Here is a 15896-nt window from a genome sequence, read left to right on the forward strand (position 1 = left end):
AGAAATGAAATTGTACAAGTAGTACTACATTGATATTAGTATACTGACTACATAAAGTACTCGAAATTTAATTTACTTGAACTTTTTAACTTTACTTAAATGAACATGAAGTATACTTATTTCTAAGGGAATTTGTTTTATTTTTACCATCCTAGGCAAAAAATATAGACTAAAATACACTTAAATGTACATGGATATTTGTATACTCGCCACATGAAGTATATGCTTGAACTTTCCTTAAATATACTTTGTACTTTATGTTCAGTTTGCTAAGGAAATTTGTTTTATTTTCGATATCCCAGATGAAAAACGTGCACTAAAAAATACTTAAATGTATTTAAGGTGCTCAATTTCCGCGCACTAATTTTATACTTAATATACAAAAAATGTAAACATAAATTTAAGAAGGTCTAAGCGTACTCAACTGTGCTATTTTGAGACTACATTTGTGACCCTGGATCACAAAACCAGTCTTAAGTAGCACGGGAACATTTTTAGTAAGAGACAAAAATACATTGTGTGGGTCAAAATTATCGATTTTTCTTTTATGCCAAAAATCATTAGGATATTAAGTAAAGATCATGTTCCATGAAGATATTTTGTAAATTTCCTACCTTAAATATATAAAAACTTTATTTTTGTGAGTGGATGGCCTACCACAGTGCCCCTGATTAACAACTTCAAAGGCAATTTTCTCAATATTTTGATTTTTTTGCGCTCTCAGATTCCAGAGTTTTAAACGGTTGTATCTCAGCCAGATATTGTCCTATTTTAACAACTCATATATCAATAGAAAGCTTATTTATTCAGCTTTCAGATTATGTAAAAATCTCAATTTTGAAAAATTGACCCATAAGACTGGTTTTGTGGTCCAGGGTCACATTTTAGTATATTAAGTACAAATAGAGAAAATGGAGCACTTTAAGTACACTTACGGAAGTGCACGAAGTGTAAATAAAGTGTATTTTAGTGCACTGTTTTTGCACAGGACGGAGTTTGATGACGTTGGAAATGTTTCAGAATTATACACATTAAACAAACTGCTTCTATCAGAAAGCACGAGCCCACGACCTTTTAACTAAACCCATGATTTCACCACAACAACAGAACTGGAAAAATCCGACAGGTAAAGCGAACAACACAAATCAAACTGCACCATGAAGCCACGGCAGTCGTTGTAATCTCCCAGGGTGGCTCTTCAAGGGTTTTTATTTGGACGTCTTAACTAAGATTGTGCGAATGACAACAGTTATAGAGGACTGTCCCGCGGGCCATTGTGAGGAGAGTGGCCTTGTATTATGCAAATGCTGTCCTACTGTTGTCGGGGTCTGTGCTTGTTTTTCCTTCCATCATTAATGTCTTTGCCTGCCCCGCTTGTGTTTTTTCTCTCTCTTTTTTTTGCCTCCTCTCCGGCCACGTCTTTTCTAATTAGCCGACTTAAGCATGCGAGAATGCCCGAAACTATCCGAGGGGAAAAACAAGGTCGGGCCACAAAGAGAGTGGAGGTGGAGGAATTTTCATTAGAATGAAGCCTCCCGAGAGCTTAGACCCCACTGTGAGACCACAATGGCACAATGGACCGGCTGGCCGGGCTGCAGCCCCATAACTGAAAGTGTCAGCACGCCAAAAGGCCCAATGGAGACAGATAGCAGAATGGGGGAATACAGTAGAGCTTCCTGCGAGAAAGAGCGTGGAGAAAAACCCACCCTCCTCCATTCTTACATCCCTTTAAAAAGAGAAAAACTAAAGGGACTTGCCAGCCACTAGCCCCCCGAAACATCTCTTTCCAGTCCCGCGGGGGCCATGGGAGAGGTGTCGCTTCTTTCATCAATACCGCCTTGTTTTGGTGCGGCCCGGGTGAATGCATGCGCAGCCACGGCTGGCGGAGTTGAGCGACAGGGCTGGCCATACCGCTGCGGTCCGTTTCATATGGAAATGGAGGATGCAGAATGCAGTCAATTGCTTTACAACTGACTTTGGCTCACACGGCCCGAACTGAATGTAGAGAGAAAGGAGCCGCCGGTACGCTAAGGCAGCTCGGAATGGCAGAGGATTGGAAAGGAGGCAAACGTCAAGTCGGGAAGCCCATTAAATCATACAGATCAGCGTCAGTGACGTGAAAGAGGATTGGTGATGGACGAGCAAGTACTGTAAATATGACAATGTTTGAGCCCATTTGAAATGATCATTTTTGAGATGAATGTTGTTTTTGTCAGTTCTCAGTGACAACCCTCAAATAAAGGCCACGTGAAATTTGCATGTAAAAAACACATGTGATCGCAGTGTGGTTCTGGACTTGATGCTGTTCCTGACAAGAGGATCAGAAGTTTTCACGAGTGCCAAGTGTGTTAACTTCAGTTTGAAAATACAGCAGCTCTGTTGCTCAAGGACTTAAACCGGAAAGGACCAAAGGCATGTGTGAGCTTTAAACAGCACGTGGAGGGCAGCAAAGCAAGAATTTCAGGATTTCATCACTACTAATGAAGACGTCATGCGCGTGAATGTTTCTGTAATAACTAACATGAAGCAATAATCACCAAACATAAAATCCTGCTAAAGCGATGGATCATGACAGCAAGAATTCCAGAAAACAGTTAGGGATGGTTCATCCAAAATAAAACTTCAGTAATTGAATCCCTCTCATGTGGTTAAAAACCTGTATTTGACTCTTTCTTCTGTGGAACACAAAAGGAGACATTTTGAGAAATGTCTCAGTGGTTTTATATTCATACAATGGAAGTCAATGGGGTTCAGTGTTGTTGGATTATCACCATTCTTCAAAATATCTTCTTTTGTGTTCTGTAGAAGAGAGAAAGTCATACACGTTTGGAATGACATGAGGGTGAATAAATGATGAAAGAATTCCCATTTTCGTGTGAACCATCCCTTTAAGTAATTTGTATCTTCAGTAAATCTTCAGTATTTGAAGTATTAAAATGATACTTCGGCTTACGGAAACATTAGTTCCAAAAACACCGCAACCTTTGAATCAAAGATAAAAGTGTTTAAAAATAAGTAAGAAAAACAAAAGGTACAAAACTGTGTATTTGCATTTCTTGATGACACAAGAAATATCATTGAAAAAGTACAACTACTCATCAACTCATTTGGTATAAAAAACAATCAAGAGACCATTTCAGATGTTCATTTAATCATCATTTCTAGATGGATTGTGGTCATTCCAGTTCAGTGTCTGTTTTCATGAATTTCATCATGTGAAAACTGTTATTAAAATCAAGATTATCACTTAAAAATTTTTTTTGAACTTTTCCTAAATACATGTAGAAATATGACTGTTGTATTTCTTAAAAGGTGAATATGAACTTGTTTTCTTTGCAGTATTTGAGGTCTGAAAAAATCCAGAGCATCTTTTCTGTTATTTTCACCTGTTTCTCCAGTTTACATTTTCTGAAAATGAATGCGAACATGAAATTATGGAGAAATAATCTTAGTAGCTCACGGAATGAAACAAAAACAACCATTTTACCCAAACACACACCTAAATAGTAAATTCAGATAAACTGAAAATGGTCTTTGAGATGGTCTCTTAATATTTTCGGTTAATTTAACCTTATCACAACAATTTTAAATATACAGATGTGAGATCTTTCCATGACATGACACTTTGATGTTTTATCTGAGCTCTTGTGGCTTCTCCAAAATGACACATAAAATGACACAAAACCACTAAGCTGATGACTGCCAAAACCACTTCAGAACACAACTGAACTTATGAAATGCAACTGTTCCGCTTAATAAAAAAAGCCAAAGGCAAAAGTGCTTTACTTAAGCTCTACTACACTTTAACGATAACTGACTGACAGGTTCACATAAGGTTTTCTGTCCAATATCACACTGGTTTAGAATAGTCCAGCCTGGAAACGGTGTTACAGATCAGGAGGTGACTCACTGATCCAGATCTGATTGAGGCTGCTGATGCTCGCTGATCTTTACGGTATAGACTTAACCCGTGACTGCGCCTGAGAATGTGAGAGGATTCTGCTGAACATGACAGCGAGTGAAAGGGTCTTTTTAATTATTACAAGAAAATGGAAATGCATGACCAGCGCTAGTAAAACAACAAAGCAAGGTGCTGAAAAACAAGTTATGAAAAGCCACCATCATCACATTTCGCAGGGAATAATTAACACACACGGCTGTAAATATTAATGTATACACAAGATGTTAATAAATACCGCAAACAAAAGTGTCAAAACGTTTATCAACTGTGCCAACTCAGGCTCTTTCTAAATCTCGGAGTTTAAAATAAAGTTGAGCAACATGTTAAGCGAGGTAACAGGTAACCGATTCACATGAATGTTACCATCCAAACATCCCTGTTCAAGACCTTTAACCCCAGCACAAAAAAGTGTCTGAAACGGAGTGCCCGAGGGAGACCAACAGGAAGCTCAGCGGATTAGAGAAAGTAACCTGTCCCCCTCCATTCAGACCCTTTGGGTTATTTCCTTCAAAACACATGCTGAACAAAGCTGGATTACAGGAACCCAGTCCTGGCTTACATTTCTGAGGAGATCAATCAAGGCTACAGCCACAAACATATAAACCGGATGCAAACATGGCAGTATGAACTCTTAAAAGAATATGAGAAGATGCAAATGTTGACACCTGCAGCTTAAGATGGTTAAACGTTTCTAAAACAGAAAATGCACACATTGCGCATAAGTATTTAAACGCAACACCTAGATATGCTAACCAAAGTTGCCGATGAATATAATGCAGTCTATAAAGATTTTATTTAAAAAAGAAATGTTATATATACATTTATGCATTTAGCAGATGCCTTTATCCAAAGTGACTAAAGTGCATTTGATCCATACATTTTCATCAATATGTACGTTCCCTGGAGATCAAATCCATAACCTTTAAATTACTAACGAAATGCTCTACCTGAGCTACAGAAACACCTTCATGAAGTGATGGATTTCTGTATAGGTTTTTGTTCTCCGATAAGCACAAAGGCGGTGAGCAGCAGATGCTGAGTTAGTTGCTTGCTTTCACATAAGAAGCTTATTTACTAAGGGTTGGTCCAAAAGAAAGCAGATTACAATCTGTGACACTCCAGCAACGAGCACATTTTTGCAGATAGATTGTCAATGAATGAATGAATCAAGTGCAATACGTGTCTCAATTTCTACATCCTCCTCGACACAAGCCTGCAGAAGCGCAGACATGTGTTGAATTTGCTTTGTGGTAGCAACTCGAGATTGCCTTTAAGTCACATGCTCGTCTCTGTTACCTAGCAACGGCAAAGCCCAGTCAAAAGTTCTCCGGGAGAACCTCGAATCTGTCTGAGCGACGCTTTGTGCGTCACATTTCAAATGTTACAAAGTAACACTGAACGTTTGAAACTTATTGCGTAAACGACGCGTTCGGTGTCGCGTTCTTCGGACACCTGTTGCGCAGGATCGCATTAATGATCGTTTTTAAGAGCAGACATTGTTATAACTTACGCGATTAAGTTTAATCATTATTTGCAGATAAATGTTTATTCAAAGTTTTTAACGTCCGGTTCCGTTCATTTAAGGTCACATAAATAACAAAGCCGTTAGATTAGCCTACCTCTACCGTTATACAGCCGGTTTGGGGAGGAATAAACCGAACGACTATTTATAATTAGACTCACAAATCTTTACATCGTGTAAATACGTGTAGTTTTTTTTTTAAGTTGACCAACTAAATTAACCAACTTTTAAAATTTTCTTAAATTAACCAACTGTGATATTATAAAGAGTTTCGTGTCCATTATGTCTTTTGTTAGTAAATGTCCACTATACATGTAAATTGGCTACTCTTTATAATAAAAGAAAAAAGAAATGTTCAAACGTACCTTGACAATCGCAATGAAGAATACACAAAGTTATCATGAGAACAAGTTGTAGGTGCATTCTGACGCACGGTCCAGCCCCTCATGAAGCCGGACAGATGGAGCTCTAGGGACTGAGATGCACTGAAGTGGCTCTTTACTCACTTGTCCCGGGCTGATGAAAAAGGGCGTACACTAAAAGCTTAGACGTGACGCTACCCCCTCAGATCCGACCCACAGGATCAAATCCTTAACTAGCTCCCAGAGTCCCGTTGAGCTCAATGACCCTCTCACATTAAGTGTTGACTGCACAAGTCACAATATGAGAAACATTAACAAAGGAACATTATTATAATCGACTTAGGCATAATTATTTATTGATGCACCTGCTGCGTCTTAACACTGCCCTTCTGAAAAAAGAAACCATCACAGACATTTGAATTCGTTTAGGCTAAAGCTTCAGATGGGTATTGTATTAGTTTTATAGGAACGATAATTGTCTCTGTGTGTATAAAGTCACTTTTAAGCCTATACTGGAATAAAGCCCAAAACAGTGCTTTTGTGATGGTTTTAATGGTAAACAGCTGATGCTTCATGATGCTATTTCTATGGAAATCATTTGAATTTGTATTGTAACAGAACTGGTCCAATTCGTGAATAAAAAAACAAATAAAAGTGCATACTGTTTTTTTAACATTGCGTAACATTAAATTGTGTAATTTAAAATATCATAATCAGTGGCTTCTGATCTAAACAAAAACATTTTTTTTTGCTTTTTATTAATTCGAAGAAATAATTGTGAATTCATTTTGCGCTTCTAAAATGTATTACAAAAACCGGTTTAAAAAGACTAACGGTTTTTGATTGATACACTACAACGCCACATATTTTGAAACATTTATTTATATGATTTGTTTAGGCCCACTAATGTCTGTTAAATGCATTCCGTAAATCTGTTATTTTCATAGCTGTGCTACAAAATAAATTGCCTCAAGTGAATGTGCGTATTGTTTTAAATTAATTACAGTACAACACAAAACCCACAGTGTCTCTGCTTCTCCTGGCAGAGCACAAGTTCAAGTTTTCAATGGGCCGACACATGTGAATAAAGGTCAGTTGGGTATTGTAGACGGAAGTCAAGTAAGGCCGGCCACGGTTTTTAACTCGTTACTCAAGGTCACTGGGTTTCAATGGGGAGTCACTCATTCACCGTCACAGATTTCATGCTTTGCTATTTGTGATTCTTTTGCGTCAGTGTTTAATAAAAGCAAAATATATATTTACAGCCTATTACATTACGTGTTTTATGTGCAAAATTTATAACGCGTAATTTATTAGTTTTAAGTTTATTATTGAACACGTTTTAATTGCACTTTCAATGTTTGTGGTAAAACGGAAAGCCGCACTGTAATAAACAAACCAGTGCTGACATCTAGCGGTAAAACTTGGAACATCTCACCCATCCCATAGCTTGTGGGGGAAAACATAACAAAAACACATATCTGCATTAACCACGTGTGTCGAAGGTCTTCGAAGAATTTCAAAAAACGTGTTAACTTACAATTATCTAAAACGTGGGCAAAGACGCCAAATAATCGCGAATATTAGCGACTGAATTTACTGTTGCCAGGGGCAACTGCAGAAACTTTGTATCGCCACAAGCCGTCGAATCACTGCGGCTCATTGCGGTCGAAACGCCTTTGTGAAGAAAACCTAAATTGTCGGCGAAAACAGCTTCAGACGAGCTCATTCAACATGACACCACCTCAGAAAACCCCAACAGACCTGAAAACGATGATCAAAGACACTAAACAGGTGGGTTATTATAGCCTATCAAGCCTATTTTCATAACTGTTTACGCCCATCAGTAACTGTTGTATATGATTGGCTTATGTTTTTCTGTCATGTTAGATTCACATTACTGCCACAAAGGTTTTGGTTTTATATTTGTAATCAAATTAGGTCGTGCTTCGAAACACGATGCGCATGCAACAGAGCAACTGGTGGTGCATTTCAATAAACGCCTCTTTTTCTCTTCATCTCTTTTTCGTAGCATAACGTAACATTTACTTGAAGTTAATGTCATCTACTTTCATTTTGTGACATCTACACTTGCAGGGAAAGACTAGGCTAGTTGTCACTCGTTTAACTCCTAATGGTGTTTATCAGTGTTTTTATTTTGGAAAGTTTTTTTGGCAGATATTTTAATCTCGACTCCAAAAGCGTGATTTGCCTTTATATTAAACGAACGTTGTTTCACCATATTTACCTAAAAGTACAAGAATAACCATGGTTTAACTGCAGTAGCCTAATAACAGTTTTATTTGTAAAACCATGGTTATCAAATTTACCATTGTCTCACTAAAGCAGTGGTCACCAACCCTGCTCCTGGAGATCGACCGTCCTGAAGATTTCACCTCTAACCCAAATCAAACACACCTGAATGATGTAATCAAGGTGTTCAGGTTTGCTTGATAACGACAGACAGACAGGTGTGCTGGTGCAGGGTTTGGTGACCACTGCACTGAAGTATAGTTTAACCATGATAGTTGTGGTAATACAAATGGTATTATTACACAAAAAAACATGGTTACTTCACGTTTACTATGGTAAAGGCATTTTACCTAGAGGTTTGTTAATTGTCACGATAAACTTGCCTGGGATGCCAACAGCAAACAATTGAATAAAGAAAGAACATTTTGACTGACTGGGAACACAATTGAGTGTTTTTCACCCTGCAGCCAACAGGAATGTTCAGTAACAGAAAACTAATTCGGTATTACCTAACAAATATTCCTGAAATAACGGATATATCACACTTTTGTAGGCGGTATCTCGATATTTTAGAAATTAAAACAGGCGCCACGGGCCTGTCAATCACATTCCATAAACAGGAAGCCGACAGAGCCAGTTAGCTCTTAATTCGTCATGCGGGAATGTTATTTTGCCATCGTTGCTTTTGACGAACAAAGTAAAAGGTACTTTTTCACCGTCAGTGTAAAGTTGATTCACTGTCTGGGTGTATTATTTTTCTCACGTGGTGCATTCCCACTCCTCCTGGCGTCCAAATGTCTCCGTGCACGCGCACGTCTCTAGACCGGGCGGTGTTTTTCTGTGTGGGGCGTGTCTTGTTAATGATCGCCGGAAGTTGCTACTCTAAAATGGTGTTCATAAGTCATTAAACCATGGCGATATAACGAATTCCAGTTGTTGAGACGAGCCAAACGACGTCATTCTGTATTAAGCTTTTGGATAATAAGAGCTAACAAAGCTCTCCAATCGATGTTACTGTGTTTAAAATGAGAAAAAAACGCCCGAAAACGGAAAGAATTTCACAAAACAAAAATAACTTGAAGAAAAAAGTGAAATATCAAAGACAATGTTAAGGCTGGTATGTACATTTTGGCCGACTCCTAATTAGGCATGAGATTTTGACGGTATGGCAACTTTAAGCCAAACTATCACGGTTTCAGGGTATTGCGTTGCAGCTATAAATTGTGTTCTTTTAAATGTCTGAATAAAAACCATTGAACACAATAGATTTGATTTTTAAGCAACACAAAATATTTGGAACAATAGTAAACATGTATGTCAGGTTAAGTCAGTGCTTTCCAAACATTTTGAAAGCATGGCACCCCTTTCTAGTCTTCTTTTACATGCATTTCCAGTAATTAATCTTACATGCATTCATCCATACATGTATAGAAATAAATTAAATGCAGATGAGCAAACAACTTATTAACCATAAACAAAATATAGCACAGAACCTGATGGATTCCTGCACAAAACAGCTCATGCCTTCGGAACGGTATAACAGAAACTTTTAGTGGTTTCAAAACCTTGAGACCGATATTCGGCCCATGCCTACTCCTAATAGGTAAGTATTTAATGTATAAGTTACAGGAACTAGAAACGAAGACAGACGCTGCTGGAGTCATTGAGTTCAACCACTTTTTTAAGTGCCTTTTCTATTTTTCTCTAAAAGGATATGGAAGATGTCCACCAAGCCCTGGAAAAACTCCGAAGCCTTTCCCAGGACGAACGGACGGAGGCAGAAGCTCTGCGCTCGAGAATCGACGAGCAGTCTTCTCTGATCTGCATTCTGAAACAGAGAGCGGACGAGATGCTTCAGCGCTGTCAGGCTCTGGAAAAGATCAACTCCGAGCTGGAAAACCTGAGAGCCGACGTGCAGGAAGAGCTGGAGAACAAGAGGAAGAAATCCGAACTGCTGGAGCAGAGATTCATGGATCTGGCCGCCAACCACAGAGAACTGATCAACTTCAAAAACGAATACAAAAGCCAAAACGCCAAGCTGGTGAAAGAAAACGAGAGACTCATGGAGGAACATGAAAAGCTTTTCAGCAAAGAGCTGCAGGAGAAAGAGGAGACCATCCTCAAACTGACCCAGGAGCTCAAGGACTTGGCCGAACAGCACAAGAGATTAGAAACAGAGTATCAGTAAGCAACCTTTCGCTGTAGAATGCCACTCATTTGATTATGCTTTTATTCATCTTTATGATCTCGACAGGGAGAAAACCACAGGTTTCCAGACCAAACTGAAGGAATTGATCAGTCTCCATCAAATCAAAGAAGCCTCTCTGAAAAACGAATTAAACGACACACAAAAGCAACTCAAGACTGCTGTAGAGATGTTTGCGGGTATGAGACGCTTTGCAAACACCAGGCAATGCTAATCCAGTAATATTTATGACAATAATTCACTGGCTGTGAAATGGTTTCTGTTTAACAGAGCTGGATCTCAAACTCAGACAAAGTCAAGAAAAAGAAGCGACGAGAGAAACGGAGACTCAAGTGAAACTGGAAAGACTGATGGAGGAAAAGAACGAACTCATTGATCTCTCAGTGCAACGAGGGAAAATGATACAGGTGACAGATATTTCTGTCAGTATATTTGACATTCAAACCGTACACTTTATTTTCAGATCAAGTGGTGTGATTTTGCTGTAATGTGTGACAGGACAAACAAGCGGAAATTGAGGAGTTGGCGAGAAAGAGGCTGGAAGCTGATAATGGACGATTGGAGGCAGAGCGCAGGTACACCATGAATCTCAAATCACATTTAAATAAACCACAAACCATAACATTCAACTTTCTTGTCATCGGCAAGATTTGAACCACGCAGGTCGGGACCCCCGGCAGGTCACTGTGTCCTGTCCAGACGAGACGCCACAACATAAGAAAAAAACGTTTGCAACATTGAATCGATTATTGCTCGTCATGTATCGCAGGTTAGGACAAAAGCTAAATAACCAAAAGATCCCTTTTATACCCTGTTGCATCTGCAACATTGCATCTTATTAGTACAGTGTGATACAAAAAGTAAGTATATTTCATCTGGTCCCGTATTCACACAACATCTTAAGGCTAAATGTAGCTCCGAACATGCCGATTTAGAAGAAATAATGCTGTTACAGCATAACAGGTTGTGAGATCTGTATTTACTTAGTCTTTTCTGTGGGTTTAACATTTTTCAGGTTTGAAAAGGAAGCGGAAGCCGTGAACGGCGACTTAAAAGTGAAGGAGCTACAGAATGCTCTGGAGAGGGCGGAGGTGACGTGCGATGAGCTGAAGAAGGTCTGTTAAATTTACGCGGGATCTGAAATACCCTGTATGTGTATTGGACTCGGTGTCTAAATAGCATCTCAATGTTTTTAAATCACATTTTTTAGGAGTTTGAGGCATTTAAAAAGTACAGCAGTGAACTGCTTGACAAGGAGAAGGAATTAAACCGCAAACTGCGTCACATGGTCCTGTAAACCTGCCATCCGGTCATTTCATTTCATCCATGTCACGTTTTAACAGCCGAGCTCCTCATCCTGGACCTCTCATGAGCACACATGCACAAACCAGAAGACTATGATAAGAATTTTTTCAATGGAACGTCTTCCATCAGTAGGGGGCGGTGCAACATTCTTCTGTAGCATAAGTTTTGAGAGTTTGCAAATTGATTCTTTTAAAAGGAATAGTTCACTTGAAAATAAAAATCTCTTATAATTTACTCATCCTCATGCTATCCCAGATATGTATGGCGTCCTTTCTTCAGTTGAATACAAACAAAAAAATAATTTTATATGAAAATGCTGTAATGTAAATGCATCGTTTCACTTTAGAAGACATTTATTAACCCACTGAAGTCATTTAAAATATGTTATTGATGGATGTTTGTGCTGTTTGGAACTTTGCCATGTTAAGATGATAACATGGTGGCAATTTCAATATCAATTGTTTGTGTTAAAGTCCCAGTGAAATAAAAAATGACAAGTGTTATTTTTTCATGAAATATTGCAGCATTTATAGTAAATAGCTTATCAATGTGGGTAATTTTCTTTTTAAAATTCATGTACCCGCATAATATTCAGTTAAAATCTGAAAATGCCCTTCCGCCCTGAAATGACTATCCATCTCAAATGACGTAAACTTGACGGCTTGAGCGGAGCATCCGTTAACTCCTCCCCTTCAACAGTTAGTCTGCTGCTAGTTTCATTTCAAAATGCAACAGCTGTTTTTACACATCCAATCAATTTGCAGTGAAAAACGCAAGCCACGGCCACTAATCTTCTCCTTTGAAATTCCTTTTCACTCGGAAATGTGTCCGAATACGGAAGTAAAAACGCTCGCATCTTCCGGTTCACGGGGACTTTAAGCTGTAGAAAGGAAGTCATATACAGCCATGGAAAAAATCTGAGACCACTGCAAAATTTCCGTTTTTGTAAATACTACTCATAGCTACGTGACAACATGAGGATGAATAAATTATGAGAGAATTTTCCTATCTGGGTGAAATTGAATGATTCTTTTTATGTTCAGGGCCCGTATTCACAAAACGTTTTATCTTACCACTAAGAGTTCCCCTAAACAGCAGTAAAAGTTTGTAGTTAAGAGTTTTTTCTTAAAACCTATTCACAACGCTGCTCAGAGCAACTTTTACTAAGGAACAGAAAGGTATCTTAAGCTAAAAGAAAGGCGGGGTTGACCTCGCTGCTATGGATGATGTCAGCAGGCTTACTGACTATGAGCACAGTGATTGGCTGATAGGGGATGGGCCTATATAAAATATAGGCTATAAGTTACTAGTTAAACAAATATATGTTCATCTAATTGTCAACATCTTAGCAGATAGCGGTTAGCAGATATAAGCGGTCTTTATGGTTAATCTTATTGTCATGAAATATTTAGGTTTCAAGGCAGACTGCCGGTGTCACAGCCATTTTAGGATTGTTGTGAGTTGGTCTTTGTGATTTAGGAGTCCTCTTCACTACTCCTAATGTTTCACAGATTTAGGAGCTAGTTTTAGCGCCAAAACGCAAAAATTTAGGACTAACGCGCCCATTATTTGAAAGAGTTTCTCTTAAAGCGGCATGTCAGTAGCTACATTTAGCCTTAAGATGTTTCGTGAATACGGGCCCAGATGAGTAGCTGAACTGTAAAAACTTCTAACATATTTCCACTGTGGTTTGGTGATGGTATTAACATCTGTCATCTGTATATGCAATAAATGAGACTGTTGTGTATGTAGCCTATAGATAAAACTGTGTTAGTAAAACATCTCGAGCCATAGAGAATTCTAATCTTAGTTCTTCTTCTATTTCCTACCAGCACTTTAACAAACTTTCTCTAGATCATATCGATAAGAGCGTCGTGTCTGTACTGTACGTGTTTTTAGCATTTTTACATGGGCATATAGTATAATTACAGTATTTTGTCAGTTGTACAGTTTAGTTTCAGGGCGATAGTGTCGCTAGTAATTTTAGTGTCATTCTTGAAGTAATATGTGGGCAGGTTGTTTGAGTTATTGTATAGTGGTCATCTGGTCCACATGCTCATGTGTTTTACTGAATAGAACAGCTGGACAGACGTTCACACCTCCAACATGTGCATGTTAGGTGCCACGTAGTTGACACATTTTCATCTGTTCATGTGTGATTTTGTCGCATCTTAAAATGTGTTCTTATCGTATTTAGTGTTTTAAAGCGTTGGCTCGTGTGTTTGGACCCATCACAACCTGAGATCATTAACCTGTAAGGTGTTAGGTTAGGTATGTCCTTACATCATCTGTCGGCATGTCTTGTGGCCCGAATCCTTCTCGTGACTACACGTTTGTATCGTCGTCTCATGCGTTGTACCAAGTCGAGGCAAGTTCGCGTCCGTGCCATAAGTGACCAGCACACCTGCCCTTTAATTTCATTTGACCTCTGACTGGTCACTGGGCAATGGTTCTTAACCCCATTGCCATGACAATCTTTTCTTCAGAAGTGCCATGAATATGGGAATGGCCTTATATGGGAATCACTGGAACGACTTGGAATGACCTTCTGCTTCTGTGACCCGCTTTGATATTGCTGACATACTAATCTTAAGAGCCCTTGACTGTTAAAACCATTCATTTTGGATGATGTGTAAAGCATTTCATGCATAAATAAAAGCAAAATGTTGAACCTTAAGAAGACTTGAGACATTTTTGAAAGCCCTTTGGTTCTTAATCACTGTGTTGCTGTATTACTGCATGGAGACAATGCAACTATTTCAATCACCACTATGTTTGGTTGATTTAGAGCAAAAGTTCACCCCGAAGATATTTTGAGAAACGTCACAGTGGTTTTGCATCCAAAGTTGTTTGGTTATCAACATTCTTCAAAATATCTTCTTTTGTGTTCTGCAGAAGAAAGAAATGCTTTGTCTGAAACCGCTCCCTCGCTCACTCCTTCACTATTCCCTATATAGCGAATGACATTTGAGTCCACTATATGGGGAAGAAGTGAACGAAAATGAGTGAACGTTTTCGGACACTGACGTAAGAGAACCTGCGTCTGTCGAATGTACACTCAAAATCAGAGTGCATTGTGGGTAAAAAAGAGTGAATGAATGTAGGGAATGAAGTAGTTCACTCAGGTTTCGGACAGCACTACAAAATAGCGGACACACAATAAAGCACACTATATAGGAGATAGGGAGCGGGTTCAGACACAGCCAAAGTCACACAGGCTTGAAATGACACGAGGGTGAATAAATGATCAAAGATTTTTCATTTTTTTGGTGAACTACGCCTTTACCCTAGCAGCCTGCTGTATCACTACGGAAAGTCTAATAACATGTCACACAAAGTAACACTTAATCATGTGACTGACACTTATGATCGAGCTTGAAATGGAAATGTGATGGTGTCGGACCACCTCCCAGATGACAGCAGCACAAACTTGATAAACTCCCACCGTATACTCCTCACACCTGAAGCCTCCTCCTCCTCAGACACCCGACCAATCATCACATTTCACCTGTGATTGTTGTTATTAAAGAATTGTGGCACTTGAACAATCCTGAAGTGTGTCAAAGCTAGAATTTCAAACAATGGAACAAGCGTTGAGGTTCTCAAGTGCGTGTGCAAGCCTTCACTTGACTGTCTCACTCTTAAAAGAGAAATCTATAGATTCCGCACCGTTAAAATCCCTCAGTGCTTCCTCATGTATGGAGAATTGTTTTATCTAATGTGGAAAAACCTTTTTATAAGCGAAACTCTTTACAATAAGGTTGTATTTGTTCACATCATTAAATGCATTAGCCAACATAAACTAAAAATGAATAATATAGATCATCAGCATTTATTAATCTTTGTTAATGCCAGTACAATTCATGTTCATTGTGCTATAAACTAATGTTAACAGTTACAACTCTTGTTGTTTAGAAATGTATTAGTAAATGCTAAAATTAACATTTCAGCATTAATGAATGTTGTAGAAGTATGTTGTTCATGCTAACTAATAATTTAAACACATTTAAAATATATTTTTTACATTTTTTAAATGATTTTTCAATTATTATTAATAAAATGTTAATTGAATGAATTAATGTTAATTTTATTATTAATAAAAGTTTTATTTACAGTGTTTTTTATTTTTGTTTAACACATTAAAAAATCTACTTAAATATAATTAAACTGAGTCTAGAAATAAGAATGTTTGTAAGTTTCTTACAATCATTTTTTTTTCAACATTTTTGAATATCTCACCAAAAATGCTCTCATCCGTATCCAAAAATAAAGATTGCATTGCTCTTT

At 38.3% G+C, this 15896-nt stretch overlaps 2 protein-coding genes across 5 annotated transcripts in view; one reads left to right on the top strand and one right to left on the bottom strand.

Moving 5' to 3' along the window:
* lrp2a (low density lipoprotein receptor-related protein 2a) overlaps nucleotides 1–5963 on the bottom strand; it is a 76596-nt gene extending 70633 nt beyond the window's left edge. For all 3 annotated transcript variants that reach the window (XM_057336118.1, XM_057336117.1, XM_057336119.1), the window contains exon 1: nucleotides 5849–5963. In XM_057336118.1, coding sequence (XP_057192101.1) covers nucleotides 5849–5906 — 58 coding nt within the window. In that variant the 5' untranslated portion in view covers nucleotides 5907–5963. The remainder of the gene's footprint in view (nucleotides 1–5848) is intronic.
* A 1367-nt stretch (nucleotides 5964–7330) lies between these two features.
* zgc:172182 (coiled-coil domain-containing protein 89) lies at nucleotides 7331–15483 on the top strand. Of its 2 annotated transcripts, XM_057337014.1 has the most exons (7): nucleotides 7331–7639; nucleotides 9810–10282; nucleotides 10353–10483; nucleotides 10575–10711; nucleotides 10803–10879; nucleotides 11320–11419; nucleotides 11515–15483. In XM_057337014.1, exons 1-7 carry the CDS (start codon nucleotides 7580–7582, stop codon nucleotides 11599–11601), a joined length of 1065 nt encoding a protein of 354 aa, XP_057192997.1. In that variant the 5' UTR covers nucleotides 7331–7579; the 3' UTR covers nucleotides 11602–15483. The 2 variants fall into 2 exon arrangements, with proteins under 2 accessions (XP_057192997.1, XP_057192998.1); XM_057337015.1 differs by lacking the exons at nucleotides 11320–11419; nucleotides 11515–15483 and adding an exon at nucleotides 10953–11309.
* Nucleotides 15484–15896: the final 413 nt, after the last annotated feature.

This window comes from Triplophysa rosa, linkage group LG6 (genome assembly GCF_024868665.1).
Source record: "Triplophysa rosa linkage group LG6, Trosa_1v2, whole genome shotgun sequence".
NCBI lineage: Eukaryota > Metazoa > Chordata > Actinopteri > Cypriniformes > Nemacheilidae > Triplophysa > Triplophysa rosa.

What these genes read in the sequence shown, in the direction of transcription:
- zgc:172182 (XM_057337014.1), top strand. Translation starts at nt 7,580, where the DNA reads ATGACACCACCTCAGAAAACCCCAACAGACCTGAAAACGATGATCAAA. An exon ending in TGATCAAAGACACTAAACAG is followed by an intron (nt 7,640 to 9,809) that starts GTGGGTTATTAT and finishes TTTCTCTAAAAG; the next exon opens with GATATGGAAGATGTCCACCA. An exon ending in CGATTGGAGGCAGAGCGCAG is followed by an intron (nt 10,880 to 11,319) that starts GTACACCATGAA and finishes AACATTTTTCAG; the next exon opens with GTTTGAAAAGGAAGCGGAAG.